The sequence below is a fragment of the Leucoraja erinacea genome, chromosome 5 (assembly GCF_028641065.1).
Source record: "Leucoraja erinacea ecotype New England chromosome 5, Leri_hhj_1, whole genome shotgun sequence".
NCBI lineage: Eukaryota > Metazoa > Chordata > Chondrichthyes > Rajiformes > Rajidae > Leucoraja > Leucoraja erinaceus.
The window spans coordinates 25,451,972-25,477,647 of NC_073381.1; the positions used below are offsets into that span (position 1 = coordinate 25,451,972).

The following is a 25,676-nucleotide window of genomic DNA, read 5'->3' on the forward strand; positions in this document are numbered from 1 at the left end:
GAGGATTCAACCTTGCACTGTTATTTCTCCTCCAGAGAATGGAGCATAATTATTCCACTGGAGATATAATTCCAACAGTGCACAGTTTGGTGATGTTCTTGGCCTTTGATTTGTTCATGTTAACCAGAGGCAGAAGCTTATGCAGGCAGTGTAATGAAGCTAAGATTTCCTACAATTGGTGACCAGTTTGAAAACCTTCCTCAATGATGGAAAGAATGATTGCAGAGGCAGTGGCTATGATATTTTCTTTATTAACCCCTTGCAACATGAGCATCCTAGGCACCTCTGCCTCTGAAAAAGTGGTGGCCATCTATTATTCTTTTTTATGTGAAGGTGTTAACACAGAATTCTTAGGAATACTGAAGAAGTCTGAAGAAGGGTCTCCATCCCGAAACGTCACCCATTCCTTCTTTCTAGAGATGCTGCCTGTCCTGCTGAGTTACTCCAGCATTTTATGTATATCTTCAGTATACTTAGCTAAGGAGTACTGGGAGTCTGATCCAGAGACAACAAGAAAGTTGACAGAACATTTCCAGATCAGAATGGCTTGTACCAGAAATAATAACAGGCAAACTTTGCGTCTGAGTAAGTGTAAATAAGAGAAAAGGAAGGTGAAACCAGGACGGGAGTGAGAAGAGGATAAAAGGACGGGTGGAGAGGCACGGGAATTGGAGGTGTGAAGAATGATATTGCAAAGTGAGAAAGCAAGAGAGAGAGAGAGAAAAAAAACAAAGGTTTAAAGTAGAAGGGGCGACTGTGGTTAAAACTTTCGCCCTGTCTGCGGGCGACGTTTTAAAGCAGCCAATGGACTGGAGGAAGGAAAGTCGGCACCTTGGCTTGGTTCGCCCTGGGCCAGTGCATCGTGTGGGAGGGGAGAGGGAGCCGGTGACAGCAGCTGACTGCTAGCATTGAGCGCTGGCTGGGAGCTGGGAGTGGGCATCAAGGAGAGCGAGAGCAGCCACGCACGGACAGACACCACGGGGCATCCACAGCCTTTACAGCCACACGGATACAGTAAGTGTTGCCGTCGATGTTTTCCCCAACCTCTTCTGCACCTCTCTCCCCTACTCTCTCCCCATCTGTTGTTGGAAGGGATGTCCACGCACCTGGATTTCACACTCTTCCCGCTGTCCCATCCGCCCAACTGCAGGCAGGTTGATTTTCATTTTCGCGTATGTTGGTAATAAATCCTTCATACCTAGCGACAATTAACAGCTATTCTCTGGACACAGGAGTGTATATTTAATGCTGGGATCTAACGATTCGGAATGTGCAAGGCACACCGGTTTCCACCGCACTCCCTGATTTCTACAATAGTTTGGCTAAGGACAAGGAAGTCCAAATTGCAGCAACTATCACACTGCGTTTGTTATTTTTGCACCCTTCGTTGTTAGAAGTGAATCTGAGCATATTTTAAATTTCACCAAGAAGTAGATCTTATGACTTGTTATCTACCAGTCAACCTGCAGGTGAGTAAATTGGACACTACTCTCTGCGTATCAACCAATGCTCTATATTAATCTCACATATCTCCGGTTTACAGTTTTAAATTCTCACCCTCGTTGCATAATTTCATTAGCTTGGACAGTTCAAGTTTTTTTTTTAAGTTAAAAAGTTAAGGTTAAAACGCAAGGAGTGGTGTTTTGTGCAACTGGCTGTTTAATGAGGAACTGCATTGAAAAGGACACATTTGCGTGACTTTTGCCAAAGGGAGGGATGTGGGAGTAATTGTGTAGGGTTTTTTTTTTAAGAAAGACTTCTTGCGTTGCATTACATGTTTTCCAGCAGTTTGACAGCGGTGATTCTATTCAGGTGGTGGAGTTTGCAATTATATCTTCTGAATCTTCTGAATTTGTAGTCGGCAGGGCAGTACTCTGCATATCGCCAACTATTAAAACATTTGCAAACAAAGCCTAACTTTTCTAAGATTAGCCAAAAGTCTTAAATCCAATGTGCAAAAAAAAAAGCACTGCAGATGCTGAAAGGTTAAAATAAAAGCAGACGATGCTGGGAAGACACATGTGTGATACTGCCTAGGCATGCAGTTTCATCACATTTCCGAAGCATCTTGATCAGCATTTAAATCGCTGAGGTAAAGAAGGCTACAGACCGTGCTGATAAGTGGTGTAAATGGGTACTTGATAGCTGGACTGAAGGGCTGTTACAAGCTGGACTGCCTGTTTCTGGGAGTCAATGACTCCGTTCAGGAAATACCCGTGGTGGTCCAATATCTCTTGATCAGCCTGACCAGCTGAGTGTTTCCAGCATAAAACCAAGACACATTCTGAAATAAAACATTTCTGGTCATGTCTAAAGCTGATTGATGGTCCCTCAGATCCACTGATGTTTCGATCCATGTAACATCTTTGAGAGCTCTCAGGATGCAGACAAAGGTAGACTTTCCCAGTGACACGTTTAGCTTTCCTGTTTTTATTCCACCAAAGTGATAACCTCAAATGTATCTACATTATACCGCATCTGCCATGCATTTGCCCACTCACCCAGCCTATCCAAGTCATCTTGCAGCCGCCTAGCATTCTCCTAGCATCTTCCTCACAGCTAACACTGCCCCCCAGCTTCGCCCAAGTTTGCGGATGACACAAAGCTGGGGGGCAGTGTTAGCTGTGAGGAGGATGCTAGGAGGCTGCAAGATGACTTGGATAGACTGGGTGAGTGGGCAAATGCATGGCAGATGCAGTATAATGTGGATAAATGTGAGGTTATCCACTTTGGTGGCAAAAACAGGAAAGTAGACTATTACCTGAATGGAGGCCGATTAAGAAAAGGGGAGATGCAACGAGACCTGGGTGTCATGGTACACCAGTCATTGAAAGTAGGCATGCAGGTGCAGCAGGCAGTGAAGAAAGTGAATGGCATGTTAGCATTCATAGCAAAAGGATTTGAGTATAGGAGCAGGGAGGTTCTACTGCAGTTTTACAGGGTCTTGGTGAGACCACACCTGGAGTATTGCATAGAGTTTTGGTCTCCTAATCTGAGGAAAGCCATTCTTGCCATAGAGGGAGTACAGAGAAGGTTCACCAGACTGATTCCTGGGATGGCAGGACTTTCATATGAAGAAAGACTGGGTAGACTCGGCTTGTACTCGCTAGAATTTAGAAGATTGAGGAGGGATCTTATAGAAACTTACAACATTTTTAAGGGGTTGGACAGGCTAGATGCAGGAAGATTGTTCCCAATGTTGGGGAAGTCCAGAACAAGGGGTCACAGTTTAAGGATAAAGGGGAAATCTTTTAGGACTGAGATGAGAAAAACATTTTTTACACAGAGAGTGGTGAATCTCTGGAAATCTCTGCCACAGAATGTAGTTGAGGCCAGTTCATTGGCTATATTTAAGAGGGAGTTAGAGATGGGGTCCTTGTGGCTAAAGGGAACAGGGGGTTTGGAGAGAAGGCAGGTACAGGATATTGAGTTGGATGATCAGCTATGATCATATTGAATGGCGGTGCAGGCTCGAAGGGCCGAATGGCCTACTCCTGCACCTATTTTCTATGTTTCTATGTTGTTGGTGCTTTCTTAAGTCCATCGTTCACTGGTCAATTGCATTCAGAAGTGTGTTAAAATTGTGCAGACAATGGAATGCAAACAATGCATAGGAAATACAGGCCTTCAGGCCAAAATCATTTATAAATGTTGCTAGGTTTGCTGTATGCTACAGACTATCATTTTTATTTATGCTGATATATTCCAACAGTTAGAATCTTCAAACTGGATGAATGCAATAATGAGATCCCAGATATGAAATTTTATGAACATAAAAATCATGGCCATTAGAGTAAATATGTGGATGGCTCAATTGTAATCATATATTGACTTTCCCCTGACTGGTTAGCATGCAAAAAAAAATGTTTTCGCTGAACCTTGGTACACGAGAAATAAACTAAACTAAACCAAATTAAATATCAGGATAGACAAAAATGCTGGAGAAACTCAGCGGGTGAGGCAGCATCTACGGAGCGAAGGAAATCGGCAACGTTTCGGCCATGAAACGTTGCCTGTTTCCTGCTGTTTCCTTTGCCTGCAGCCTCACCTGCTGAGTTTCTCCAGAATTTCTCTCTACCCTCGATTTTCCAGCATCTGCAGTTCCTTCTTAAACATTTTGTCTACACTGCGAAATATCAAGGTATGGCTACTTTGAAGAAGTTCTCCTCCCTCCGAACAGAAGAAGGGTTTTGGCCCAAAACGTTGCCTATTTCCTTCGCTCCATAGATGCTGCCTCACCTGCTGAGTTTCTCCAGCATTTTTGTTGACCTTCGATTTTCTAGCATCTGCAGTTCCTTCTTAAACAATAAATATCAGGATATGCAAGATTGAGCAAATAATTTATCAGAGACTAAACTAGCTGGGAATGACAAAATGTAGCATGACGAGTCTTCATTATGTATTTTCAGTGAGAAAGGAATCATGTTTAGCATTTCTTTTATGATGATGATTTATGACAAGTTTAATTTTTTTAGCAGGAGATAGTTTTGATTGAATCATAGAATGACAGAAATGTATGTCGCAGAAGGAAACATTTGGTCAGTCAAAAAAAGCTACCCAGACCAGTCCCATAAGCAGCTTGCTGTTCATAGCCTTCCAGTTTCTGACCCAGCAAGTTTATAAATGTTTAGATATTTGTTTACAAGTGACGAGTGTTTCTATCTCCATCACACTTGAACACACAATGAATTCCATAATTCTGCCATCATTTTTTTAAACTCCTGTATTTCTCCCCTTATTACCTTAAATCTACATGCCTTCCACTTGACATCTTTCAAAGAGAAATCAATCTTTCCTAAAAAAAAAACCCGACATAAATATTTCTTTATTTTATATATTTCAGTCAAATCTTGTTTAAAATTGTTTATTCCCCTCATGCTATATTTACTTTTGTAAATTCACTCCTTGGGCCTCCAACATTCCAAGGAATAAAGTCCTTGCCTGCTCAACCTCTCCCCACAGCTCAGGCCCTCGAATTGAGAGTCATAGTCATAGAGTGATACAGTGTGGAAACAGGCCCTTTGACCCAACATGCCCACACCGGCCAATATGTCCCAGCTACACTAGTCTCACCTGCCTGTATTTTGTCCATATCTCTCCAGACTTGTCCTACCATGTACCTGTCCAAATGTTTCTTAAACGTTGCAATAGTACCTGCATCAACTACCTCCACTGGCAGCTCGTTCAATATACCCACCACTCTTTGTGTGAAAAAGTTACCCCTCAGATCCCTATTAAATTGCTTCCCCTTCACCTTAAACCTATAACCATATAACCATATAACCATTACAACACGGAAACAGGCCATCTCGACCCTTCTAGTCCATGCCGAACAAGTATTCTCCCCTAGTCCCATACACCTGCGTTCAGACCATAACCCTCCATACCTTTCCCGTCCATATAACTATCCAATTTATTTTTAAATGATAAAAACGAACCTGCCTCCACCACCTTCACTGGAAGCTCATTCCACACAGCCACCACTCTCTGAGTAAAGAAGTTCCCCCTCATGTTACCCCTAAATGTCTGTCCCTTAATTCTCAAGTCATGTCCCCTTGTTTGAATCTTCCCTACTCTCAGTGGGAAAAGCTTATCCACGTCAACTGTCTATCCCTCTCATCATTTTAAAGACCTCTATCAAGTCCCCCCTTAACCTTCTGCGCTCCAAAGAATAAAGCCCTAACTTGTTCAACCTTTCTCTGTAACTTAGTTGCTGAAACCCAGGCAACATTCTAGTACATCTCCTCTGTACTCTCTTTATTTTGTTGACATCCTTCCTATAATTAGGCGACCAAAATTGTACGCCATACTCCAGAATTGGACTCACCAATGCCTTGTACAATTTTAACATTACATCGCAACTTCTATACTCAATGCTCTGATTTATAAAGGCCAGCATACCAAAAGCTTTCTTTACCACCCTATCTACATGAGATTCCACTTTCAGGGAACTGTGCACAGTTATTCCCAGATCCCTCTGTTCACCTGCATTCTTCAATTCCCTACCATTTACCATGTACGTCCTATTTTGATTTGTCCTGCCAAGATGTAGCACCTCACACTTATCAGCATTAAATTCCATCTGCCATCTTTCAGCCCACTCTTCCAACTGGCATAAATCTCTCTGTAGACTTTGAAAATCTACTTCATTATCCACAACCCCACCTATCTTAGTATCATCTGCATACTTACTAATCCAATTTACCACACCATCATCCAGATCATTGATGTACATGACAAACAACAGTGGACCCAACACAGATCCCTGTGGCACCCCACTAGTCACTGGCCTCCAACCTGACAAACAACCATCCACCATTACTCTCTGGCATCTCCCATTCAGCCACTGTTGAATCCATCTTGCTACTCCACCATTAATACCCAACCATTGAACCTTCTTAACCAACCTTCCATGAGGAACCTTGTCAAAGGCCTTACTGAAGTCCATATATACAACATCCACTTCTTTACCCTCATCAATTTCCCGAGTAACCTCTTCAAAAAATTCAAGAAGATTAGTCAAACATGACCTTCCAGGCACAAATCCATGTTGACTGTTCCTAATCAGACCCTGTTTATCCAGATGCTTATATATATTATCTCTAAGTATCCTTTCCATTAATTTGCCCACCATTGACGTCAAACTAACAGGTCTATAATTGCTAGGTTTACTCTTAGACCCCTTTTTAAACAATGGACCAACATGCGCTGTACGCCAATCCTCCGGCACTATTCCCGTTTCTAATGACATTTGAAATATTTCTGCCATAGCCCCTGCTATTTCTACACTAACTTCCCTCAATGTCCTAGGGAATATCCTGTCCGGACCTGGAGACTTATCCACTTTTATATTTCTCAAAAGTGTCAGTACTTCCTCTTCTTTGAATCTCATAGTTTCCATAGCTACTCTACTTGTTTCCCTTACCTCACATAATTCAATATCCTTCTCCTTGGTGAATACCGAAGAAAATAAATTGTTCAATATCTCCCCCATCCCTTTTGGCTCTGCAGGTAGCTGTCCACTCTGACTCTCTAATGGACCAATTTTATCCCTCGTTATCTTTTTGCTATTAATATAGCTGTTGAAACCCTTTGGATTTACTTTCACCTTACTTGCCAAAGCAACCTCATATCTTCTTTTAGCTTTTCTAATTTCTTTCTTAAGATTCTTTTTACATTCTTTCTACTCCTCAAGCACCTCATTTACTCCATGCTGCCTATAATTATTGTAGATCTCCCTCTTTTTCCGAACCAAGTGTCCAATTTCCCTTGAAAACCATGGCTCTTTCCAATTTTTACTATTTCCTTTCAACCGAACAGGGACATAAAGATTCTGTACTCTTAAAATTTCACCTTGAAATGTATTCCATTTCTCTTCCACATCTTTCCCATAAAACAAACTGTCCCAATTTACTCCTTTTAAATCCTTTCGCATCTCCTCAAAGTTAGCCTTTCTCCAATCAAAAATCTCAACCCTAGGTCCAGTTCTGACCCTTTCCATAATTATATTGAAACTAATGGTATTGTGATCACTGGTCCCGAACTGTTCCCCAACGCATACCTCTGCCACCTGACCCATCTCATTTCCTAACAGGAGGTCCAGCACCGCCCCTTCTCTAGTAGGTACTTCTATGTATTGCCTCAGTCCTCAGGTCCTCGATTTCTCCACTCTGGGCAAGAGAATCTGTGCATCTACCCGATCTATTCCTCTCATGGCAAAATCCTTTTAAATTCGACAAGGTGAGTGTGAAACACCCACATCTGTGCTGCACAATTCCATGATTATGATTCTACAGCACTTCAGGTGTTTTATACTGTTCTTGTATAACTTCCCTGTTAGGATACTCTGCTAATTATGCCAAATCGACCTTGTATTGACTCAACTGCTTAATTTACTTGCAGTCCTATATTTATAAATCTGTGGACACACTGTCCAATATTCCACTGTTCTTTTGTAATTCTTAGTATCTAACTATACACACATTTCCCTCGCTTGTTTATCTCCCTATATACCTTACATTCAACTTCACCAGATTAAATTCCATTCTACCCCATTTTTGCTTGCTGACCCGTATGTTGATATCATCCCATTGAAAACAGCTTAATTCCATGTTATCAGCCACATGGCCAGATTATTGTCTCATCTACATTTAAATCAGAGCCATTGAATTCTACAAAACACACTGAAGTTTCCAGTTGGAAAAGTTTATGTGGCCATCACTTCTGCCTTAGACAATGTTAGATCCTTCTCATTTCAATCTATAGGATTCCATGAAACTTTATTTTCCTGATCAATTTGCAGTGTGAAAAATAAAATTGGTCCCCTCCACTGCTGTGGTAAAACCGATGGTAAATTCGAAGAATAACATTTTAACTTCTAGGCACTTTGCAAACCTTCGAGAATGAACACTAAATTTTCCATCTTCATGTCGTTGCCCTCGGATCAGTTTCCATTTTTGGACTTTTTCTCCCCACATTTAAAATATGTGTGGTGCGTTCTTCACCGTGCCCGTCGGAAACCAGCTAATGTTTTCAACGATGATGATGATGATATTTAAAATGCCTCCTTACAGTCTGTACTCATGCTATTTATTACCTAAGCTGTAATTATGTCAGGACGGAAACGCCAATGACTGGAGGGCATAGCTTTAAGGTGAGAGCAGTTTAAAGGAGATGTGCAGGGGTGACACAAGGAGCTGGTGAGTGCCTGGAACATGCTGCCATGTGTGGTGGTGGAGGCAAATATAATGGTGGCATATAAGAGGTTTATAGATGAACAGGTGGATATGCAGGGAATGGAAGGATATGGATCATGTGTGGGCAGATCAGTGAGATCAGTTTATCTTGCCATCATGTTTGGTTTGGGGTGGAATAAAGTTAATATTAAATTGATGAGTGACATAGTGGGCAGCACAGTGGCATAGCTAGTTGAGCTGCTGCCTCACAGTGCCAGAGACCCTGGCATGATCTTGTCCTCAGGTGCTATTTGTGCTGAATTTCCACATTCATTCTGTGACTGCATCGGTTTCCTCCGGGTGCTCCAGTTTCCACCAACGTCCCAATGACATGTGGAAATATAGCTTAATTGGCATCTGTAAACTGCCCATATTGTGTAGGGAGTGGATGAGAAAGCAGGAAAACATGAATTAGTGCAAATGGGTGATCGATAGTTGGCATAGACTCGTTGGTCTGAAGTGCCTGTTTCCATGCTGTATTTCTCCATGTTTCCATGCTGTATTTCATAGCAAAAGGATTTGAGTATAGGAGCTGGGAGGTTCTACTGCAGTTGTACAGGGTCTTGGTGAGACCGCACCTGGAGTATTGCGTGCAGTTTTGGTCTCCTAATCTGAGGAAGGACATTCTTGCCATAGAGGGAGTACAGAGAAGGTTCACCAGACTTATTCCTGGGATGTCAGGACTTTCATATGAAGAATGACTGGATAGACTCGGCTTGTACTCGCTAGAATTTAGAAGATTGAGGGGGGAACTTATAGAAACTTACAAAATTCTTAAGGGGTTGGACAGGCTAGATGCAGGAAGATTGTTCCCGATGTTGGGGAAGTCCAGAACAAGGGGTCACAGTTTAAGGATAAGGGGGAAATCTTTTAGGACCGAGATGAGGAAAACATTTTTCACACAGAGAGTGGTGAATCTCTGGAATTCTCTGCCACAGGAGGTAGTTGAGGCCAGTTCATTGGCTATATTTAAGAGGGAGTTAGATGTGGCCCTTGTGGCTAAAGGGATCAGGGGGTATGGAGAGAAGGCAGGTACAGGATACTGAGTTGGATGATCAGCCATGATCATGTTGAATGGTGGTGCAGGCTCGAAGGGCCGAATGGCCTACTCCTGCACCTATTTTCTATGTCTATGTTTCTATGTTTCTAAACCGAACACGAAAATTTTAACTTTTTATTTTTTTGTTTTTTAAACAATAATGATGTTATTTTCCTTGCAGGTGATCCTACTCCATATTGTGTATGCTGGCTGAGGTCACACGGAGGATCTGCTTTTGAGACACTGCCAAATCGGTTCATACAGCCGTACCCAGGAGGTAACTCAGGTGGGTTTGTCTGAGATATTCCCCACCTGCCCATGAGGATACAACCAGTACGAGTCTGTCCCACTGCTGCATGTCACACCTACAAATCACTAGCATTTTCACTGTAGATCTCATATCCAGAATTAATATGGTGCTCATTGCATGGAGTTCCGATGGGCTGCATGGAATAGTAGGCAGTGTCTTGGTGGCAATGATCCACCTTGTGGTTTCAGAACATTATCATCTCTGGGAAAGGGTGCTGCTGAAATATATAATGATATTGCCAGACAAAATGTAACCAAAATGTATAAAATTATGAGACGTCTAGACTGTGTAAATAGCAATGACCAATTACATTAGCAGAGAGATCTGTAATTTGGGGCCTTCTCTTTGAGCTAAATAATAAAAGTATTTGAGGAATAATTCTCTTCAATGAGTGGTGGGGTTCAAGAACTCTTTGCACCAAAGGCACTCTCAGCAAATTTTAAAAGTACTGCTTGAGCACTTGTCGACCCATGATCTGTAGGTCTTTAGACCAAAGATAGATACAAAATGCTAGAGTAACTCAGCGGGTCAGACAGCATCTCTGTAGAAAATAATTAAGCGACGTTGAAACTATTCTTCACACTAAGAGGGTCTTTAGACTTAGTGACATGGGATTCATCTAATTAAAGGCAGCTCGATGGAGCAGCAGTAGTTGCTGCCTTACAGCGCTTGCAGCGCCGGAGACCCAGGTTAGATCCTGACTACGGGTGCTGTCTGTACGGAGTTTGTACGTTCGCCTCGTGACTATGTGGGTTTTCTCCGAGATCTTCAGTTTCCTCCCACACTCCAAAGACGTACAGGTTTGTAGGTTAATTGGCTTGGCAGAAATGTAAATTGTCCCTAGCGTTTTGGATTGTGTTAATGTGCAGGGGTCGCTGGTTGGCATGGACCTGGTGGGCCGAAGGGCCTGTTTTTGCGCTGTGTCTCTAAACTAAACAAAACTACATTTTAGCCCAGCATGGACACAATGGGCCAATTGGCTTCCTTTTGTGCTGTCAATTTCTGATTCTATGTAGGAATTTCAAACTTATTAGCCAGTTTGGAGTTACCCTTGTTCTACCTTATAATAACTCTGCAGTAAGATTCTGTTAGTTTGGGCTGCTGCCTGACCCAACCAGCCCACCCTCCTCACACACACAACATGCTTTCTGTCCCGCTGAGTTACTCCAGCATTTTGCGTCTATCTTTAGTTTCAACCAGCATCTGCAGTTCCTTCCTGCACATTTTGTCTGATCCTTTTCACTCCAGTGACTCCATTGACTCTGCCTTGCATTGTCTCTATATTCTCCACGAGCATTGGGCACTATTGTGAGCCCTTTACTCTCTTGGCTCTTGTCTCTTATAAACTTCTTTAACTTACCCACACCGTTCAAACCTTAGCCTCATGTCTTGTAGCCCTGCTCAATGTTTAATTTAGTTCAGTTGTGCTATAGAGTGAAAACAGGCCCTTCGGCCCACCGAGGTTGTGCTGACCAGCAATCCCCGCACACTAATGCTATCCTACACACACTAGAGACAATTTGCAATTATACCAAGCCAATTAACCTACAAACCCGTCCATCTTTGGAGTGTGTGCAGAAACTAGAGATCCTGGAGAAAACACACGTAGGTCACAGCAACATAGAAATTGCATACAGACAGCACCCGTAGTTAAGTTCAAACCTGGGACTCTGGCGCTGTAAGGCAGCAACTCTACTGCTGTGCCACCGTACCGCCCAAGGTGGTTTGTCATACCACCTCAATCTCAATTGCAGACATCTCATCAAGTCATGTCAAGTCAAGTCAAGTTTATTCGTCACATACACATACGAGATGTGCAGTGAAATGAAAAGTGGAAATACTCGCGGACTTTGTGCAAAAGGACAAACAAACAAACAACCAAACAAACTACAAACAGAATGTAACAGAATCACATATTCTTTTTCATATTAAATATTGTGGGCGGAAGGAAAAAGGGAAAAAAAACAGCAATTTTTTACTCTTATCACTCTTATCACCCCTGCCATTTCCTTGGGAAACATGCTTTGCAATGTTTATTATGCTCGATACTGCAGAAATGCTCGTTATTGTAATGTGACACCTTATATTACTAATGCACAATTGTGCAAGCGACTGACTAAAGTATGTGGAGCATGTGTAATTTGCATTTATTAGCATTTCAAAAAGTTGTTTTGCTTGCTCATTATTGGTTTTATGTTTAATAACAATGTTAACTACCGATATGCATTAGTTTGAACTGTTATCTGATGTACAAACATGAACCTGCTCGAATGTAGCCTAGTATTTAACCTAAGGTGTTTTGTTTTGCTTTATTTCAAGGTCACAAATTTTCCTCCCATGTCAGAAAAGGTAATTTTATTTTGGTTCAGGGACTGCTGCCTTTAGTTACTGTAGTGAGGCCAAAACTAAGGTAGCAGGCAAACAAGCTGACCGGCTCCATGTTCAATACATTTTGACTGGGACCTTATGGAGAAGACATTATCTTGATGATCCATGCAAAACTCGTTGACTGTGAATGAACGTGACTGCAGACATTTCTATCGTCATTATTATGATTGTTGTTATCATTAAAGGCCATGGCCACAGCATCAAGAGGAGCTCCCCCACAGCCACCTGCAGCTAAGAGTGTGATAGTTTATCGAAATGGGGATCCATTCTTCACTGGCAGAAGGTTTCTCATCAACAAACAAGTCTCCACCTTTGACACTTTCCTTAACCAGGTCACCAAGGGCATTAATGCCTCCTTTTGGGGCAGTCAGGAACATCTACACTTCTAAGGAGGGTCACAGAGTCTTTGATCTGGATGAACTAGAAAACGGAGCCTGCTATGTGGCAGCAGGAGTGGAGAAGTTTAAACCCTTGGAGTGAGTATTATCATTGTTTATCATTATTATCACAGTCACAGAGTTATACTGCACTCATACAGGCCTTTCGGCCCATCTTGTCTGTGCTGACCAAGTTGTCATGCTAGACCAGTCCCATTTGCCTGCATGTGGCCCATAGCCCTCTAAACCTTTCCTATCTACGGGTCTGACCAAATGTATCACATAACGGATACATCATCAGTTTATTAATGTATGTATTATGTCATGATTTATGTATCATCAGTTTAAAATTCATAAATGTATCCGCTTTCATTGCTTCCTCTCGCAGCTCATTCCAGAAATGGATTACTGCCTAAATGCACAATAATGCATCCTGAGGCCTTGCTTAAATCGCATCCCTCTCAGCTAAAGACTATGCCACTGGTTTTGAAATCCTTCCTCCTGGGGAAAAGACAGAGCATTTATTTTATCCACGCCCCTCATTTTATCCACAACCTCAATAAAGACAAACCCGCAGCCTCCTAATCTCCAAAGAAAAATGTTCCAGCCAATTCAACCCGCCTTAGACATAGAAAATAGGTGCAGGAGTAGGCCATTTGGCCATTTGAGCCTGCACTGCCATTCAATATGATCATGGCTGATCATCCAACTCAGTATCCTGTACCTGCCTTCTCTCCATACCCCCTGATCCCTTTAGCCACAAGGGCCACATTTTACTCCCTCTTAAATATAGCTTATAACTCAAATCCGCAAGCCCAGGCAACATCATGGTGAATCTCTTTGGTATTTATTCCAGCAGAATGACCACCTTTCTATACCCTGGTGACCAGAACTGTAGTCAGTTTATTTAAATTTTATTGTCTCTGGTAAAGAGGTTGAATAATTTTTGGTTTTAACATTTATTTCTAGAAACTTTTCTGTTTAATTAAAAATCTATGACAAGCTTTGTAACCTGCCTGTTAGGAAATATGACGAGTCAACGAGAAAACCAATACTAAGTTTATAAGCAAATAATGTATGTTAACATTTTTGGTTCGCAAATAAGGCAATGACAATTTGTTAATTGCAAGTAGTATAAATTTTAAAATGCAAGTAATGCTAAACAGCTCCATCCCAACGTGACTATGAAAGAGAGCCATGACCCAGGACTGATGTATGTTACCAGGGCTGTGCAGATTGCCAAACAGCACACACCATCACCACACCCAGGACTATAGAGGCAGCAGAGTTTTCCATGACTTTAGCTCTGCTGAAAGCCTCAAAATTAACCCTGACCCCTGCTACACCCAATTGGAATGAGGACCGCAGCAGATGGCATTATTTTTTGCCAATTACCCACTGCACTTCCATGTACAGACATGTTATTACCATTGGGTTATGTGGAATTGCCTGTAAAAGACTAACTAATATCTAACCGCTCCTTAATTTAAGGGTTCCAATGATACAAATGCAATTTTAACCATGCATATGGGCCTCCAGTCAAAATGTGAATGTGACTTTATCTCTCAATTGCGCCAGTTATTTCTAGGGTCTGATGGATGGGGTGGGGAACAATCTGATGTTCCTAGAAATGAGCAGATTGTGAAGCGTCCACACACTGAGCAATTTCAATCTAATTTGCTGCAGCAACTTTAATGTATAGGTTTTCAGACATAAAATACATTCCTTCTGTAACAAGTAGGCTGAGCAGCCAGCTGTGTTCATCATCACTGTTTTACCTCTCGCAAATGCGTATTTACTGACCATCAATTTGTAACCAAGCTAGCATAACTTGCCTGCATCGGGCCCATATCACTCCAAACCTTTCCTGTCCTTTTGTATCCATGTACCCTTCCAAGTGTCTTTTAAATGTCGCAATTGGATCCACATCAACCACCGCCTATGGCAGCTCATTGCATATCTGCACCAGTGAAAATGTTGCCCCTCAGGTCCCTTTTAAATCTTTCCTCTCTTGCCTTAAAACTTTGGCCTGTAGTTCCCGACTCCCCTTTCCTGGGAAAACAACTATGACCATTCACCTTATCTATGCCCCTCATGATTTTATATACCTTTATAAGATCATCCCTTGGTCTTCTATATTCCAGAGAGGAAAACAAACCCAGCAATACCTAATAGCTCAAACCCTCCAGACTTAGGAAAACCCCTCATTTGTATTACACCCTTTCCAGTTTAATTACATCCTCCGTACAGCAGTTGACTACTCCAAATGTGACCTTACCAAAGTCTTGTACAGCTGTAACATGTCGTCCAACTCCAGTATTAACAGAAACATATAAAAATAGGTGCAGGAGTAGGCCATCGGCCCTTCGAACCAGCACGACCATTCAATATGATATGATATTCCCCATTTCACCTTCATTCCTTTAGTCCCCTGAGAGCTAAATCTAACTCTCTTGAAAACATCCAGTCAATTGGCCTCCACTGCATTCTGTGGCAGAGAATTCCACAGATTCTTAACTCGCTGGGTGAAGATGTTTTTCCTCATCTCAGTCCTAAATGGCCGACCCCTTATTCTTAAACTGTGACCCCTGGTTCTGGACTCCCCCCAACACCGGGAACATTTTTCCTGCATCTAGCCTGTCTAATCCTTTAAGATTTTTATATGTTTCTGTAAGATCCCCTCTCATCCTAAATCCCAGTGCATACAAACCCAGTAGACCCATTCTTTCATCATATGTTCATTGGAAGATAGAAACAAAAAGCTGGAGTAACTCAGCGGGATAGGCAGCACCTCTGGAGAGAAAGAATGGGGTGACGTTTCGGTTTGAGACCTTCTTCAAACTATGTCCTGACTGATGGAGACACACGTGCCAAATGGCTTCTTCACCACCCTGTCCACCATGTCTCCAACTTCATGAAACAATGTTCCAGCACCCTTGGGTCCCTCCGTTCTGTAACACTCCCAGAGCCCTCCCATTTATTGTGAAAGTATTGCCATATTGTGAAGTATTGTGAAGCATTTGTCCTGCTAAATACAATGCCTCACTTTTTGTCTGAATTAAACACCATCTGCCATTCCTCAGTCTAGTGATCCAGCTGACCAGGATCATGTTGTATTCATAGCTAACCTTCTTCACTGTCCACTATACCACCAATGTTAATGATCCACAAAACCGAGTTATTACAATTCTCCAGTCAGAAAAACAGCCATTTACCACCACCCTCTGTTTCCTACCTTTCATCCAATTTTGTATCCAGTTGGCTAGCTTGCCCTGGATTTAGCCTTTCAGTTCAGCCAACCATATGGTACCTTGTCAGTGGCCTAGCTAAAGTTCAAGTACATTGTTCTCATCAATCTTCTTGGTCACTTCTTCAAAAAGGTGAATCAAATAAGTGAGACACTATTTCCCACACACAAACCCACACATACTATCCCCAAACAGTTCCTGCTTTTGCAAATGCATGGAGACCCTCTCTCAGAATCCCCTCTAATAACTCACCCACCATGTAAGGATGTAAGTCTCCGCACAATGTCCTAGGATACATTTGATCAGGTCCCAAGGATGAATCTGCCTTCATGGCTAAAGACGTCAAGCACCTCCTCTTCTGTAATGAAATACACCATTAAAATATTGTGTTGTTCCATTAGTTTGAAAATAAATGAATTATTTTTTTATACACCAGTACAATTAGGATTATATATAATTCCATCAAAATAAATCACCTATTTCTCTTCAGGCAGGAGAGAAGGAACTATTAAGATGTTTTTTATTTAATTTAATCTGCCAACATTAAAAATTGTATTCATTTTCCCGCAGTTATTTACAAATTACAACAAAGAAGCCACAGAAAAAGATAAATGAGATGGTGAGTTTCTTCATGCATGATGCTTGTTGTCGTAGCTTTAATTTCATTCGCTTCCATTTCCGAACTAGTTGCTGCAAATTGTTCAATAACTAAAGTTTACTTGCAACGGATAACACAGATATGAGACAAACTGACCAGTGTTTGGGTCCCCACATGTAGTAAACCTCATTGTGTGGTGTAGAAGCAAAGCTGCCGTATTACGTTAATGCTGGCATGTGACAACATGACCAGGAATCAAAATCTCACTGCTTCAGACTTGACATTTGTAACCCATGAGAAGCAAATTTAAAAGATACAGTAACACTTTGATCATGTGTCTGTCACCTTTGGATCTCCAGTGGTGCCTGAGTGCTAGATTTCTTTTTAAACTATTCGATGGTATTAATACTCAAAATATTTTTCATTCACTTTTTAAAGATATTGCACAGTATTATGTTAAGTCTTCTGATGAACCCAGCAAGTTTAAAGGGGCTACGAGAATCCCAGCCCTGTTGAGCTTCAGGGCAATGGAGAGTCTCTGGCTTCGATGAATTTCAAGGCAGCAAAGTAAACATCACAGATATTCCTTCGCTCCATAGATGCTGCTGCACCCGCTGAGTTTCTCCAGCATTTTTGTGTACCTTCGATCTTCCAGCATCTGCAGTTCCTTTTTGATCACAGATATGATAATGGCATTTCAGCTGCTTTTGGATAGGCACATGGATATGCAGGGAATATAGGGATCTTTTTTGCGTGCAGGTAGAAGTGATTAGTTTAACTAAGCATCGTGTTTGACAGGAACATTGTGGGCTGAAGGGCCATGTCACTCCGTGCTATGACACTGTTCTGTGTCACTGTTCTATGTCACTGGTCTGTGTCACTGTTCTGTGTCACTGTTTTATGTCACTGTTCTATGCCACTGTTCTATGTCACTGTTCTATGTCACTGTTCTATGTCACTGTTCTATGTCACTGTTCTATGACGTCACTGTTCTATGACACTGTTCTATGACACTGTTCTATGACACTGTTCTATGACACTGTTCTATGTCACTGTTCTATGTCACTGTTCTATGTCACTGTTCTATGCCACTGTTCTATGTCACTGTTCTATGTCACTGTTCTATGTCACTGTTCTATGTCACTGTTCTATTCTGTTCTATGTCACTGTTCTATGTCACTGTTCTATGTCTGTTCTATGACACTGTTCTATGACACTGTTCTATGCCACTGTTCTATGTCACTGTTCTATGTCACTGTTCTATGTCACTGTTCTATGTCTGTTCTATGACACTGTTCTATGACACTGTTCTATGTCACTGTTCTATGTCACTGTTCTATGTCACTGTTCTATGTCACTGTTCTATGTCACTGTTCTATGCCACTGTTCTATGTCACTGTTCTGTGCCACTCCGTTCTGTGTCACTCCGTTCTGTGTCACTGTTCTATGTCACTGTTCTATGTCAATGTTCTATGTCACTGTTCTATGACACTGTTCTGTGTCACTGTTCTATGCCACTGTTCTATGCCACTGTTCTATGTCACTGTTCTATGTTACTGTTCTATGTTACTGTTCTATGTCACTGTTCTATGTCACTGTTCTATGTCTGTTCTATGTCACTGTTCTATGTCACTGTTCTATGTCACTGTTCTATGTCACTGTTCTATGACTCTGTTCTATGTCACTGTTCTATATCACTGTTCTATATCACTGTTCTATGTCACTGTTCTATGTCACTGTTCTATGACTCTGTTCTATGTCACTGTTCTATGTCTGTTCTATGCCACTGTTCTATGCCACTGTTCTATGCCACTGTTCTATGCCACTGTTCTATGCCACTGTTCTATACCACTGTTCTATGCCACTGTTCTATGCCACTGTTCTATGTCTGTTCTATTGCACTGTTCTATGTCACTGTTCTATGTCTGTTCTATTGCACTGTTCTATGTCACTGTTCTATGTCTGTTCTATGACACTGTTCTATGTAACTGTTCTATGTCACTGTTCTATGTCACTGTTCTATGCCACTGTTCTATGTCACTGTTCTATGTCACTGTTCTATGTCACTGTTCTATGTCACTGTTCTATGTCACTGTTCTATGTCACTGTTCTATGTCTGTTCTATGTCTGTTCTATGCCACTGTTCTATGTCACTGTTCTATGTCACTGTTCTATGCCACTGTTCTATGCCACTGTTCTATGCCACTGTTCTATGTCACTGTTCTGTGTCACTGTTCTATGTCACTGTTCTATGTCACTGTTCTATGTCACTGTTCTATGTCTGTTCTATGTCTGTTCTATGTGCCACTGTTCTATGTCACTGTTCTATGTCACTGTTCTATGTCACTGTTCTATGTCACTGTTCTATGTCACTGTTCTATGCCACTGTTCAATGCCACTGTTCAATGTCACTGTTCTATGTCACTGTTCTATGTCACTGTGTTCTATGTCACTGTTCTATGTCATTGTTCTATGTCTGTTCTATGCCACTGTTCTATGCCACTGTTCTATGTCACTGTTCTATGTCTGTTCTATGTCACTGTTCTATGTCTGTTCTATGTCACTGTTCTATGACACTGTTCTGTGTCACTGTTCTATGACTGTTCTATGACTCTGTTCTATGTCACTGTTCTATATCACTGTTCTATGTCACTGTTCTATGTCACTGTTCTATGACTCTGGTCTATGCCACTGTTCTATGCCACTGTTCTATGTCACTGTTCTATGTCTGTTCTATGCCACTGTTCTATGCCACTGTTTTATGTCACTGTTCTATGTCTGTTCTATGCCACTGTTCTATGCCACTGTTCTATGTCACTGTTCTATGTCTGTTCTATGACACTGTTCTATGACTCTGTTCTATGCCACTGTTCTATGCCACTGTTCTATGCCACTGTTCTATATCACTGTTCTATGTCACTGTTCTATGTCACTGTTCTATGTCACTGTTCTACGTCACTGTTCTACGTTACTGTTCTATGTCACTGTTCTATGTCACTGTTCTATGTCTGTTCTATGCCACTGTTCTATGTCTGTTCTATGCCACTGTTCTATGCCACTGTTCTATGTCACTGTTCTATGTCTGTTCTATGCCACTGTTCTATGCCACTGTTCTATGCCACTGTTCTATGTCACTGTTCTATGTCTGTTCTATGACACTGTTCTATGACTCTGTTCTATGCCACTGTTCTATGCCACTGTTCTATGCCACTGTTCTATGTCACTGTTCTATGTCACTGTGTCACTGTTCTATGTTACTGTTCTATGTCACTGTTCTATGTCACTGTTCTATGTCTGTTCTATGCCACTGTTCTATGTCACTGTTCTATGTCACTGTTCTATGTCACTGTTCTATGTCACTGTTCTATGCCACTGTTCTATGCCACTGTTCTATGCCACTGTTCTATGCCACTGTTCTATGTCACTGTTCTATGTCACTGTTCTATGCCACTGTTCTATGTCACTGTTTTATGTCACTGTTCTATGTCACTGTTCTATGTCACTGTTCTATGCCACTGTTCTATGCCACTGTTCTATGCCACTGTTCTATGCCACTGTTCTATGCCACTGTTCTATGTCACTGTTCTATGTTACTGTTCTGTGTCACTCCGTTCTATGAAAGGAGATGCACCAATAGCAAAGACAAATCTGTTTACATCACTAAATTTGTTTACAGAAGGCTTGCACTAGCAGCACAATGAAAACAGGCAAAAACATAGCTTTAATGATGTTAGTCAACGATTGCTTTTCAGGATACTAGTCTAGTGTACTCCTCATTGCATTGTTGACATCAAACTTACACGGATGAGCTAGTGTTCTTGTTTCCTCTGGAAGGAGTTTATTTTTCTTGTCTGCTCTGACCAAATCCATTTATATCTTTGCATCAGTTTTGTGCAACTGCATTGTCTAAAGATGAATTATGCTAACAGTTCGGTATCCATCACTGTTTCAAGGTTCAAATTATTATTCATTTTGAGGCAAGCCTTCAGTCCATTGAAGTGAGCTGTGTTGAACAACAAATTTCTATTGATAACATATTCCGAGTAAGACGTCTCAAAAGGTATTCTGGTGAAATGTTGATTTCCTCCCCCACTGGGAAGATGTCCAACAATAAATTCATATCAAGCACCCTGTATCGTTTGTTACCATTCTTGGAGAGATAATTCATTTGTTTTAATTCAGTCTGTCTCAGCTTGTTGCATGTTACCTTTTACTTTAATCTTTTGCTACGTGGAAGCATTAATAATGGATTCTGCTCCCCTGCTATGCAATTTAACCACTTTCATACCTAAAAGATACCGTGTATTGATTGCAGTGTAATTATAATTTAGCCCTCACCAGCAATTAACAGAAAAAAAACCACAATTGTAGTGGTAGCACACTACCTCAAAAGCTGCTTCTCCTTCTGCCTATTTGATTGTTATTTTAATAAGGCACTTCATCTGTGCTTTGATATCAGTGACCATGCATTGACAATTTAATTAGATTGTGATCTTAAGGGCCTGTCCCACTTGGGCGTCATTTACGTGTCACGCAGGTGGCATGCAAGGATTTTGTGAATCCCAAAATCCTGGGGCGCCGTATGCGACTGCGCGTCACTGCACACGCCACCACGCCACACCACGTGCCATGCGCGCATCACGTGTGCATTGTGCGTCGTGACGTGTGAATGATGTCACGTAAATGACGCGCAAATGCCGCCCAAGTGGGACAGGCCCTTTAGTTCAGCATTGTGATCATGAAACAACAGTATATATTGGCTTCTGCCTTTAGAGCGGTTCCAAAGTTGGGGGCCAATCTGGAGGTAAAACAAGTGTAAGTAACAGTGGGTCAGACAGCATCTCTGGAGAAAAGGAATAGGTGATGTTTTGATGCCTGAAGAAGGGTCTCGACCCAAAACGTCACCCATTCCTTCTCTCCAGAGATGCTGCCAATTCCGCTGAGTTACTCCAGCATTTGTATCTACCTTCGATTTAAACCAGCAGTTCTTTCCTACATGGGTGATGTTTTGGGTCTGAAGAAGGGTCTCGACCTGAAATGTCACCAAATTACTCCAGCATTTTGTGTCTAAAGAGAAAATGTGATGTGTGTCACGTGATTGAAAGATTTTGCAGAATTGGGAAGGAGGGAGACCCCTGGCTGTATTTTTGAATGAGGATGAGGATTTAAAATTCAATCCATTTGGCACTAGTGATTAAGGATGGGAGGGATAAAGAGTGGGACTAAGTGTTGGACAAGATGTGGGTTGCTGAACTCAGCAAACAGAGTATGTAGTGGCAGTGGTAGAGTTGCTGCCTTACAGCGCTAGGGATTCGGGATCGATCCTGACTAAGGGTGCTGTCTGTACGGAGTTTGTACATTGTCCCTGTGACTGAGTGTGGTTTCTCCGTGCGCTCCGTCCGGTCTCCTCCCTAATTCCAAAGGTGAGCAGGTTTGTATGGTAATCGACCTCTGTAAATTGCCCTAGTATGTAGGATTCCAAACTGGAATAACATAGAACTTGTGTGTGGGTGATCATTGGTTGGCGTGAACTCAGTGGGCCAAAGACCTGTTTCCATGCTGTATCTCTAAACTAAACTAAAACAAGATGCTGTATCTCTAAACTAAACTGAAACAAGAGCAAGTATTGAGCTGAATGTATAGAAGCGGTGAGAGAGTATTGGGGTATTGAGTTTGCAGACAAAGAACATATGGAGAAGAACGATGATATGAAGAACATTTTCTTTATGTTAACTGGTATTTAAAAGATAAATGTAATTCTGGAAATGTAGAAACACACTGGAGACATCTTGCTGACAATGAAATGTGCCTTTCTAGACTCTCCTTTCTCCTGATAATGAAAATGAGTTTCTTTAAAGTATAAAAGAAAAGCCTTGTATTAGTTACAAGTACTTTATGCAGCTTGTATTGATGTAGAAAAATCAAGTATAAACTTCAACTCGGGCTCGATTCTAATATATATATATATATTCCAGTACACCTAATCTGAGGAAAGACACTCTTGCCATAGAGTAACTACAAAGAACAGTCAGGACTTTCATATGAAGAAAGACTGGATAGACTCGGCTTGTACTTGCTAGAATTTAGAAGATTGAGGGGTGATCTTATAGAAACTTACAAAATTCTTAAGTGGTTGGACAGGCTAGATGCAGGAAGATTGTTCCCGATGTTGGGGAAGTCCAGAACAAGGGGTCACAGTTTAAGGATAAGGGGGAAGTCTTTTAGGACCGAGATGAGAAGACCATTTTTCACACACAGAGAGTGGTGAATCTGTGGAATTCTCTGCCACAGAAGGTAGTTGAGGCCAGTTCATTGGCTATATTTAAGAGGGAGTTAGATGTGGCCCTTGTGGCTAAGGGGATCAGGGGGTTTGGAGAGAAGGCAGGTACGGGATACTGAGTTGGATGATCAGCCATGATCATATTGAAAGGCGGTGCAGGCTCGAAGGGCCGAATGGTCTACTCCTGCACCTATTTTTTATGTTTCTATGTTACTCCCCAACTACACAACTGTACCAAGTGAAATGTTGTATCCCCGTTATAACATATCCATGCATCATTTTACAGTGATTACAACTTTTTACCATTTCACTCAAAGTATAACTTGAAGTCAATTTGGGATTTATTTTTAATGAATCTTCACGTTTAATTCAAAATAGGCAGTGATGCAAGTGCAAAAGGAGCAGGATGAACATAATAGGACCAAACTTTCACTTGTCTACAGAATCAAATATGACAAGGGGTAATTTTCAAAGTCAACATCAGCATGCTGTAAAACCCTTTGGATGAGATTCTGACCACTGCTGCCCCCATCCCACATGAAAAAAATAATATTGGCCCATTTACCATAATGGATGTTGATCTCAGTGGGAAATGCCAAACCTCAATTAACATTTGGACTAATGTGGATTCTTAGAAGTCAGTAGAAATCTCAATTCCCTTGTGTCTTGATACATATCAGTGCCATTTTGCTATGTGTGGATCCTTGGATACACTTCTCTTTGGGCAGATAGTAGCATGTTGGCAAGTAGCATAACCACATGGAACTCAATGGAAATGTCCACAAACATGGCAATTTCAGTTTGGTGTGAAATTCAGATCCCTATGAAACCCAGAATGGAAATATTTGGAAAATATAACAGAGTATTAGCTAAGTAACAGTTTAAGAGGCTTTTAAGAAGCTTTTAGATATACATGTGGATATGCAGGGAACAGAGAGATATGGATCACGTGAAGGCAGATGAGATTAGTTAGCTTGACATTGGTTTAGCATAGACATTGTGGGCTGAAGAGCCTTTTCCTGTGTTGTACTGTTTTATGTTCTATGTTCAAATAGTCTTTGTGAAAAAAAAAGATAGGATTAGCAAGGTTGCTTTAGTGAGCCTTGTTTTCATCCCACCTTTCTGTTGTATTAACATTAATATTGACATTGGTGTTATGTATTAATTAGATAGATGATCCTTAAAAAATGGTCATCATTACTTACATGAATGGTGATATTAGTTTTGCTGCATCAGATTTTGTCTAAATGCTCATAACTTTCATGCGATTTATCTATTGTTGAGGTGTTTGGTTGCTGTCAATGTCCAATTTTTAATCTTTCAGTTTAAAAACACTATGAACCTAAAGATATACACTTTAAGAAAAAGAATAATAAATGAAATAGAGAGTGAACAGTTGCTTCAGGACTATATATATATATATATATTTTAAAGTCATCGAGAGAGCTGCAGCAAGGAAACAGGTCATTCAGCCCTCTGAGTCCATACCAGACATCATCAACTCATTTGCACTAATCTTACATTAGACCCATGCTATTCTTTATACATTCCCATCAACTCCTCTCAGGTTCTACCATTCACCTATGAACCAGGAGCAATTTACAGTGGCCAATTAACCTGCCAACCTGAACCCCTCTGGGATGCGAGAGGAAACTGGGGCACCTGGAGGAAACGCGCGCAGTCACAGGGAGAACGTGCAAACTCACACAGACAGAACCTGAGCTCAAGATTGAACCTGGGTCTCCGGAATTGTGAGGCAGTAGCTCTACCAGCTGTGCCACACTACTTCCCATGGAAGGTAACATACGTACAAATTTGAAGGCATTCACTACTCAATGTACTGCTTTATACTGAGGGCACTTTTTTGAAAAGTCAACGTGAAACTTATCCAACTTATCCGACATGAAGTCCTGGTGCATGGACAATCCATTGGCTAATATTTAAATTTGCATTATTACATTAATATGCTGTGTGATTTGTTTGGAACTAAACATCTCGGCCTGTAATTTTAAAATTTAAAATGTCATCCAGGGCAGCAAATTTACAAGGCAGGGCAGCTTTAAAATAGGGTTCCCTTTTTCTACTAGGTAATATAAATTATTATTTAGGAACAACCCTACATTAAAATAAAACATAAAACAATTCTAAAAAGCATGTATATTGACAAGAACCTTTAAAAAAAAAACAGAAAAAAAATGCATTAATATTCTTAACACCACTTCAAAGAACTGATTGCCAATTCAAGATTAACATCTTGGATCTAGATTTGGAGTTTAGCTTGATTGCGTAGATATGAATTGAAAACAACACGTCATCTTAGATCCAAGCAAATGATCTGATGACATAATTTTGAAATGATATAAAGGAAATCTCCTATGTGTCCATGTCATCATTTATCATTCAGCCAACCGTGTCAAAATATTGTCTAACCATTATCTCGTTGTTTCAGAGAGCTTGCTAAATGTACATTGCATTTTGCATTTCCAAGGTTAAAGCAGTGACGAAATCTCATATGTGTTTCACTGATTTTTAAATACTAAGGCACATCCTGATAATGTGAAAAGTACCATACAGGTACATGGATTTCACCACAGTAACCCGTTCATCTCACTTTAATAATTAGACAAGATGTTACGGCTTGGGACATTTTATGTGTTGTAGAGTTAATCAGTTCACTCTAGTCAAATCAAAGAGTCAATCA

The 25,676-nt window shown here is 41.1% G+C and overlaps 1 protein-coding gene across 1 annotated transcript in view; it reads left to right on the forward strand.

Moving 5' to 3' along the window:
* The first annotated feature begins 712 nt into the window (after positions 1–712).
* The window catches only part of LOC129697058 (doublecortin domain-containing protein 2), a 116,492-nt gene continuing 91,528 nt past the window's right edge, over positions 713–25,676 (forward strand). The window contains 5 exon segments of the mRNA XM_055635268.1: positions 713–1,014; positions 9,956–10,060; positions 12,404–12,825; positions 12,827–12,948; positions 16,668–16,716. Coding sequence (XP_055491243.1) covers positions 12,661–12,825; positions 12,827–12,948; positions 16,668–16,716 — 336 coding nt within the window. The 5' untranslated portion in view covers positions 713–1,014; positions 9,956–10,060; positions 12,404–12,660.